Source organism: Halyomorpha halys, unplaced genomic scaffold (genome assembly GCF_000696795.3).
Source record: "Halyomorpha halys isolate HHAL.00 unplaced genomic scaffold, Hhal_1.1 Scaffold315.1, whole genome shotgun sequence".
Lineage (NCBI taxonomy): Eukaryota > Metazoa > Arthropoda > Insecta > Hemiptera > Pentatomidae > Halyomorpha > Halyomorpha halys.
The window spans coordinates 12,730-22,435 of record NW_027105587.1 but is presented as its reverse complement, the minus strand read 5'-3'; the positions used below and the strand labels follow the sequence as shown (position 1 = coordinate 22,435).

The 9,706-nt window shown below is 30.5% G+C and overlaps 1 protein-coding gene across 2 annotated transcripts in view; it reads left to right on the top strand.

Annotated features, from left to right (window-relative positions):
- Positions 1 to 2,419: 2,419 nt before the first annotated feature.
- LOC106681177 (glutaryl-CoA dehydrogenase, mitochondrial) overlaps positions 2,420 to 9,706 on the top strand; it is a gene marked incomplete at its 3' end in the record, with an annotated part of 19,373 nt that continues 12,086 nt past the window's right edge. The window contains 7 exon segments of one of the 2 annotated variants that reach the window (XM_014421363.3): positions 2,420 to 2,566; positions 2,643 to 2,772; positions 2,876 to 2,923; positions 3,744 to 3,878; positions 4,630 to 4,863; positions 6,683 to 6,812; positions 8,572 to 8,791. In XM_014421363.3, coding sequence (XP_014276849.1) covers positions 2,712 to 2,772; positions 2,876 to 2,923; positions 3,744 to 3,878; positions 4,630 to 4,863; positions 6,683 to 6,812; positions 8,572 to 8,791 — 828 coding nt within the window. 2 annotated transcript variants of the gene reach the window in all.

Here is a 9,706-nt window from a genome sequence, read left to right as displayed (position 1 = left end):
CAGACATATACAAAATATTGAGGCTGGTATACTCATGTGTACGTTTTGATGAACCTAGACAGAGCTGAAATTGTCCAATGCACTAAGTATCATAATCTTGGCAGAAGCCATATGTGTCAAATGTGCTGGCCCACATCCATCCAACCTCTGTCAAAGGTTTTAAGAGACTCAAGCTAGATGTATTCTCTGTGGTGAAGGTCATTCTGCCAACTATAAAGGTTTTATAATATAGAAAAATATGCAACGTCAAATAACCGCGAATTCTATCCTAAACCTCATCAACGAGGAGTGACATGGAACATCGTACCCCAGTCAACCATCTGTTCTAACAACCCATCAATCCCAAAAGTCAGTCAATTAAATATTCAGACGAGACTCGCCAATCACGAGCTCCTCAAGCCTCTCATTTCTTCCCTCAAACAGCTTTAGTCCTTTGTTCCTCTCCCTCATATTTCACAGGCTCAATTCCAGATCTCCTATTAACAAACTAAAGCACCAAGAAATGACTTTACTCCCAAAAATGTGAACAACAGTTCAATCTTAAACATCCCCTATCTCAATCTTCCTCGTCGGTCAATCTTTTACCCGAACCCCCAGTAAAATAGGAACCAATCCAACGACCCCAAAGGAGAGTTCAATCCCTACATTGACCGAAAAACTCTCAAATCCAAGATCATACCTTTTATTCCCATAACAACCAAAATACACCAGATTTAACACCTATACTTTCCTTTCTGCTTTCGTGATCTCCAAAATACAATCAAGCATCTTATCTCATTCCTAACCAGACTCCTGACAGAAATTCCGTTCAATTTTCCCAGATGAACAAGAACACTGACTACATAATCACTGAGACAAACTTGACATATTCCTCCATGAACATTTCTTTGACAGCTCTGCTGGCTGAAACCCATTTCACAAAGCATTCTTACTTCTACATACGCAACTACGTTGTATATAGAACAAATCACCCTGACAACACATTCCACACAGTTCTTGTATCCTTATTTATAAATCTTTAACTCACTCCCTTATTCCTTCCTCTCCGTCTGATACTATTCAATCAAAATCTATCAGCTTATCCTCTCGCCCGTTTAACATAACACTTTCAGCTTTATGCTGCCCTGGTAATTCCTTTCCTATAGCCATCTTGACTCATTATTCAGGTCATTTGATCCGCGATTTGTTGCTGGAGGATATTAATACGCCGATCAAGGTTAACGGTGGGGATGTAGAACGTTCAATACTCGTGATAGGACTCTTTCCCGAGTCACAACTTCCAATAGCTATTCCATCCTCCCTCCTAAAACTCCTACTGATTGGCCTATATCCTTTAAAAACATCCCGATATCCTTGATATATTTTTTGCTTCCCAAATATCCTCTTCACAACCCACATTTCATTCATTGCCTTTCTTCTGATCAAAGCCCGGATCTATTCATCGTGCATTCATATCCTATTCCTAGACCCTCTCCCCCTTTTGGAAACCAGCATTGCAGAATTCATTACGGAAAGGGGTGTAGTGCTCCCCAATAATTTGAAGATCCGAAAAGTTGAGAAATTTGAGATTTGAAATCCTTCTTTAAACTCCAACAATTGGGAACAAACATTATTTTAAGAGGTTATACTTAAAATAGCTTATTAACGCTATTTAGAGAGGTTAGTTCCTTAAAATCTTCAGTAAAAGGGTTAATTGTGGATAATATTCCTTATATACCCGGTAAGCTGGGAAAATCCGGTCAAAAATATTGAGGAATTTCAGATTTTGCTCTCCCCCCATTAAGTCCTAGCGACGCTGCAATCCGCGGCAGATAGTGGCTGAGATTCATCGCTCGGACACTACTTTATCCGTCTCGATTCCTCATCAGTCCTAATGATCTTTACCCTGAGCATGCCTTGTCGAGGACATCTGTGAAGTACCATGCAATAAACTGTACATAAATCAGACAACACTCCTTTACAACCGATATATGTAAGTACCAAATAAATTTTTATATTCCCATTTACTTAATTCAAATTGTTTCCTATAGTTCAACTGTTAGTCAGATCAATTATATGGATGAAGGGGGGAGTTTCTTCCCCTCCCGCAGACTGTCACATTTCTGTAATCAAATTCTTGTGGGCTTGTCACAATAATGATTTATGTAATATTTTGTGCAAATAATACAATAGTAAAAAAAGTTCATGGAACTTCATCAAAATTATAAAAATTACATAGCCAATGTTATCAGTACCAAGAAAGCTCGACTGTACTAATCGTATCAGTTTGTTTGAATTTGAAAAACAACTATTTTCTTCCTATAAAAATTTGCCGTTCATTGCACAATGTGATTTTTTCAAATGATTTTACTGACATGTTTTAGATGGTTAAAGATAAAGTTCTAAAATTTTTACTATGTAAAACTTTGTTTTGGTTAGGATTGTATAAGAGATATCAGACTTGGGTCGTAACGACCCCATCTAAAATTATGAAGGTTAAGAAACTTGTCATTGATAAAATGAACTGATTATGTTTTTTATCAGTGATTATGTGTTTATTAGTGTTGATGTTTATTATCAGTTGAAGGTTTCATCTCTCCCTAGATTCATTAAAATTTGTTCTATTTAAGCAAAATTGAATTAATTAGAACTTATTTTCTTAGAGTTATTAATGAACGACTCAAGAAATAGTGGCTAATATAAAGGAAGGTCATAATTAATTATATTTCAGAATGTCAACGTTGTGTAAAATTTCAAGAAACCATGCTTCATGTTCAGTATCATTTTTGAAATGTATCCTTTCTGTATTATCTTTGACACTTTCATCATTGAATTACTTATTATTATGTATGTGTAACTATTGCTATTTGTAATTTGAAACCTATACAGATATTAGATTTATCTGGAGACATAAGGAAAGCACATTTCGCATCATCTAGTGAAGGTTCGCAATTATTATTTTTATATACTTTGTACATTAACTATTTTTATACAAAAATTCCATGACAATATGACAATTGGATGTCCATATTTGTGCACTTAATTTTATTTTTCTTAATTACATCTTGGTTTTCACTGATTTATTTGTTAAGTTTTTTAATATGTGTGTCCTAAGTACCTAGTTGCATTTAATATAAATAAGATTAAAACCTTTTTGATAAAATCAGTTTGTTGAGGTATTTTCTGAATGGGTTTAAATTTGTAATTTTTTTATTTAACTGTTAAATGTTATGCATTACCATTAGAAATTAACTATATATTGTAAAGTGGAGCTTATACTGTAATGTTTGGAATTAGTGAGCCCAAGTGTAGAGTAACATTTGAGGTGTTTTCTAACATGATTAAAAACTATCAGGCGCATGCAGGGTACATGATTTGGATTGGTAAAACTGTACTATACATGGGTGTTACTATATGCTGTAAGTTTTAAATTATGTTGTAAATCATTTATAGTACTGCTAAAACTAAGGGCGGTTTGTAGCAGAGTAAAGGATAAGGTCAATTCTGACTGGCTCATGAGTATAGTGGTATCTGTTCAAATCTGACCTGGGGTCAACTTTTGTTTCTGTGGCGATCCCACGAAATGAATACTTGGCCCCCCACAATGCTTAGAATAGGGTGCAGATAACTCCCCTCCCTCATATGGCAGAAATGACCAGGAAGTGGTTCATGAAAAAAAGTACTGTTAAAACTTAAAATGACCCTTTAGAGCAATTTTCTTATGAACAATTCTCTTATTTTTAAATTGGATAATATTTTTTCAGCTCCGTTTAATGTGGATGATGCCTTGAACTTAGAATCACTTCTAACTGAAGATGAAATACTACTGAAAAACTCATTCCGTTCATATTGCCAACAGAAATTGATGCCCCGTATTTTGGAAGCAAACCGAAAAGAAGGTATTTTTATGTTAATGAAATTAATATAACAATGCGAATAGATATTGTGTCTGGTTTTAATTAGTATATCGTTTTTTAACTCTGCATTGCCAACTATATGCCTCGGAGAAGGGTGTATAAATCCCTTATTTTATAAAAATTTATAATGACTACTAATAAAGAGTTGAACATTCTTTAAAAACTTTTCTTATATCAAGCTATAATGTGAAATTAGCTAAACCTTGGAATCAGCTTGGTCCTGCTACTCCCGCTGCCTTAGTATGACCTTTCTTATCTTACATTGTAAACATTTACTTAAAACGAATATTAGAGAAAAGCGGAGAAAAAAAGGCTTGGCTGTGCAGGTCTAATTAAGATCATATGTTCCTCTACCTACTCTCTCAATACTATATCTCAATTAGTATACCCTTTCCTGTAGAACTGTATACTTTAGCTAGTTGTCCATCATACCACATCTTACTTCAATTCCTTATCTATTTCTATCTGTTAATCCTTTTCTATACCATCCTTTACTTCAGCAATTATTTTTCTACCTTCTTTATTTTTTTCTACATCTATGTAAACAAAATTGATATATTGTTAAACAAAAATCAATTGGTCATAACGATTTTCTGTTAGAGTTAAGTAATATTTGTAAATATAGCCAGATAAATATTCATGTAGTTTGTGCAACAATGTTGTTCTTAGAGGACAAACAATATGTCCTTGAATAAAAGTTACTTTTAATTTCATATTGTTTTTATTTTTTCAGTATTTGATAGATCAATAATGGTGGAAATGGGAAAGCTTGGTGCTCTTGGTTGCAATTTAAATGGTTATGGATGTATAGGTGCATCAACTACAGCATACGGTTTGCTAGCAAGAGAAGTTGAACGCATTGATAGTGCTTATCGATCTGCATTCAGTGTTCAGTCATCTTTAGTAATGTATCCAATACACACTTATGGAAGTGAAGATCAGAAAAAAAAATATTTGGAATCACTAGGTTAACTCTTTTCACATTTATCTACTATACATCAAAGTTTTTTTTGAATTTTCAATAATGTCTGTAATGAGCAACAAAAAAAAAACTTATGAACACTTATGCTTTTTAAAATTATTATTCAATTATTCTTTGTGTTATATAATAAATCATTAATTTTGTAGTATCAAGATTACATATTTTGGTCATTTTAATGTTGTAAGTTATTTTATTAGTGACAATAAAATATTAGTTTTATTTTGTCCATCGGTTCTCTGAAGAAAAACATTCACATTTTTTAATGTTTTAATATAATAAAATTTATCTTAGAAGTTTTCTTTTTTATGAAAATAACCGGTCATTCAGTTTCATAATTAGTATAGGGAAAAGGAGTGCATAAGAAATATTAAATTGGCCACCATTTCGAATCAAAATGGTGGAGGGTAATGTAAAATTCCAATGAATGACCTAAGCCTGGTCCAAATCTTAAAACTTGGACACAGTTGTCGCGAAGTTAGGTCATGGACAGCATACCTTTTTTGATGAAGTGTGGGAAGAGAGGTTTTTTTTTTTGTTATTAGGTTGTTTGATTTGGGTAAATGATAATATTTTATAAAATTATGTAATGGTATTAGATCTCCTATTTATGGAAAAACTACTTTGTCTAAATAATTAGACACTTTGTTATTATAAATTGTGGGGAATGAGGATGAATATAAATATTCCTCTGTTAATAAAACTTGGACAGGTTATGAAACTAATGGAGGATCTTATAGATATTATAACAAAAAAAAACAACATTAATGAACTTCTTTTGACAGCCATACTGTAAGATAATTTGACAACTAGAAGCATCTTTTTTTATATTTGTAAAGGAAGATTTAAAGGTTGTTTGTAAAGAGAAAAATTCTCTTGTGACAAATAAAAATCAGTCCAATTATACTAATTTAGGGGAGATTCTTCTGTATTGAAACAAGAGTTGATAACTTTGAAAAAGTTGATAATAGTATCTATAAAATTAACTGAAATGGGTAACCTTAACCCTATAATATGCATAGGTAGAAAGAAATGGGATAATGCTGTATCTGAGCATGTTACATTCTTCAGTAAAACAACTTATGGATGATAGATTTGCTTTTAAAACTAAGATTTCCAAAGTGTGACTTACATTTGTTTATAATTTAATCTTTTTATTAAAACTTGTGAATTTTTTAACTATGATAAACCCACAATACAGCCAGCATGACGGCACCCCTTGCTCCTACTGCTGTCCTAGTGTTATCTTTTCCCTGTTTATGTTATTTTTCTGTTCATAGATTAATATTCAAAGTAATGGATCATTTTGTGCTGACCAATTTGTTAAATTTTCCAGCTGTTAATCATCTAATGGGTAGGGAATTCCTTAAAAATGATGATTGGGAGATGCATGTGAAGGATAAGGTCTGTCTTAAACAAGAAGTTAATGGTTGAACTGGGCAAAATTGGGCAATTTATTTGAAATAATATTTTTAAAATAAATCTTTATAAAATCTAAACAAATTATTTTAAAAAATATTTTATAATTTCACTTGAATCTCATTTTCTGAATGATTATTTTTTTAAGAGTACTGGGACAAATGGGGACTGTTACTTTAGATATTGGAAGATTTTGTTTGGAATCTTCCATGTATTTGTGTGTGTTTATTTTCCATTTGTTACTTTAAGTTATTTATTTTTTTAAATATTAGTAATAAATATTTGATTATTTTTTATGTTGTGTTACTATCACAAACTTTTGTCTGTCAAGTTGAATTACTTTTATAAGTCCAAGAAATAATTCTACTTGTGATTTTTTTTTTTGTAGCTGCTGGAACCACCATCGGTTGCTTTGGACTTACAGAACCAAATTTTGGAAGTGATGCTGGTGGAATGCAAACTAATTCGAAATATTTAGTAAAAGATAAATGTCATGTTCTTAATGGTACTAAAACCTGGTAATGAAAAAATTATTGAGAACAGCAGTTATTAATATACAATGAATTGAACTAGGTTTCGATTCTATATTTTGTAATTTTTTTGTTAACTTATTGTCATTGAAACACTTAAAAATACGTTTTTCATAAATTGAGTAGACACAGGTCACGTAGTTATTAACATATGGTGTTTAACAGATATTTTTACGTGTTGTTTATTTTAAACCACTCTTACTTAATATTCTCATAAACTGATATTTTGATATCTAATCCATTAGCATCAAAATTAGATTTTTTGCACATTTTGTTTTTTATTTTTTAATTACTGTATCTTTTTGCATTTTAAAAATGGAATTTCAGCTTCCTCAAATGATTTTGTCAATTTTGCCTGCCATTTTATAGTAATGCTTGGCATTTGCACTATCATGAATTTTAACAAGTTGACAGTTTTGGACCTCGTATTTTTCTTAGTTTATTAATATAAATTATAGAGGTAAATGTTTTCACTTTATTGAAATATTATTACAATTATAATTCTTTTTCATAAAAATATATATAAACTATCCAAGTGAAGACTGAAAATTATTTATTTAATTTTTTTCAAATTTTATTTTTTATTTATAATCAAATCATTGCAATCAAAATATCTTCATGATACAAATATTGTTTACTAAATTGTTTTTAAACAGTAAAATGACATTATTTGTTATGGAATGGCTTAAAACACAAAAATTTACATGTGTCACGCCTTGAGGATGTAGTAAATCAGTTTTCAACAAAAACGTCAATAAAATTGAGTTCAGAAAACAAAGGAAAGAGGCTAGGTCAAATTGAAGAGGTAAGGAAGTTGATTACTGAGGCAAGAAGATATTGTAAACTTTGTAAATATTAAGCTAGACAAATATACATAAGGTCTGATGTTGTTATTCTTAACCTTTTAGTGGGTGTAAGGTCTCTCATGCAGTAACACAAAAATATTTGTATTGATACTATAGATTCTGGTTCCAATGATCATAAATGGCTCTTGAAAAATGTGAAAAAATTCCTCCTCCATCAAAAAATGGGTGGGACTTATATGTCGGTTTATGCCTCTCAAATTTAATTTAATTTTTTTTTTTTTATGTGTGTTTGATATAACAGGTATATATAGTCACCTAAAAACCCAATAAATGTATATTTTTTTGTTATTTATTTATTAAACAAAATATAAAAATTGTTAAATTTTTTTTTTTTAATTGCATTGAATGAAATATAACTGAATACAAGGAATAACTTAATAAAATTATATTTTTCTTTTTGGCATATATCCGTCCAGTTGTTCAAATAATAATGAATATTATTTTAGTGAGAATGTAAAATTAATGGAGAATGTAGTATCTCATAGTACTAGTACTATCTCAAATTATAATATCAAGAAGAACTTAATATGATTACCTTAAAAAAAACTTCTAATTAATAAGAAAATGAAAACAATTGTATGTTATACTCCTATAATAATGGTACCTCAAATAGCTACTGGCTGTATTCTCCCATACAAACCCCCCTCCCCCCCCCCGTAATCAAACCTAGAAGGAAGAGAGGAGGGTTTTTTAGATTAGACAAATGGAAATTGTTTTATTATATACTTTAATCATAATTTCATGAGTCATTATTAAATTGTATTGCAAGTAATCAAAGTCAAGTTTAATTCTATGAGATTAGTCTAGATTATTTAGGTTAAAAGTCAATAGGAGATGTTTATTTCATAACTGACTATGCTTTTTGGATTTTATCTTTTAAGGATCACTAATGCTCCAATTGCTGATGTATTTATTGTTTGGGCTAGAAGTTTAGATGACAAAAGAGTACGTGGTTTTATTCTGGACAGAGGTATGGAAGGCTTGAATACAACAAAAATCAGTGGTAAATTTTCCTTAAGGGCATCTGAAACAGGAATGATCCATATGGACAATGTTTTTGTACCTGAAACTCATGTTCTACCAAATGCCCTTGGGATGTCTGTAAGTTTAAAAACAGCTTTAAATCTTGTTCAAAAAAGTTACTGTCTTATTTAGTTTCTTTTCTCTCATGTTTATTATAGCCTAATTATATCTATAATGTGGAAGTTTTATTTATAAGCCAAAATTATTGTGTTGATTATTTAGTAGTATTATATAGATTATGTATCATTAGTACAACAATTAGATAGTCTGTGTCGCAGTAAGGAAAAACAACAATTAAAAAATAGTTACAACTATTTTTAAGAGCCTATGTTCTGACTGACATTACAGGTCTTCATCGTTGTTATGTAAGAGATATATAAGTAAAATATGTATAAAACTGATATTAAGGGAGAGGTATAAAAAGACATGTACAGGGTGTCCCACTGTACATATCTTCCCCTCCCCTCTAGCCTCAACAATTATTGAAATTTTTATTTACTTTTCATTGGGACCTACATCACACTTTTTGCATTGGGTGCACTCAGTCCTTTTTCAGTATTCCATAGTGTTTTACCGATTTCTTTTAATTATGAATTGGTTATTATTATCCCAACTGTACAATTAATAGGTATTTATGTAAATTTAAAGATAAACATTGTTTACTATAATTATGGTATTATTACTTCCGTTCATTTTGCATTATGTATCCTACATTGTTCCCTTCTACATTATATATCAATTTATCCTGTAATACGACATTAGTTATACTTTTTAATTTATTACCTTAACAGTTATTATTTTCACAACATTACGATTTGATTTAATCAATCATTTGTTTTCCCCCCATTACTTATCATTATGTACTTTTTCAATTATTACTTCTTCAGTATTATTAATTTATCAGTTCATTACTATATCAGTTAATATATCTTTTTAGTTTTTTCATTTATAACTTTTTTTATCTTACTATTTCTGTCTAATTTTTTTGTCAGA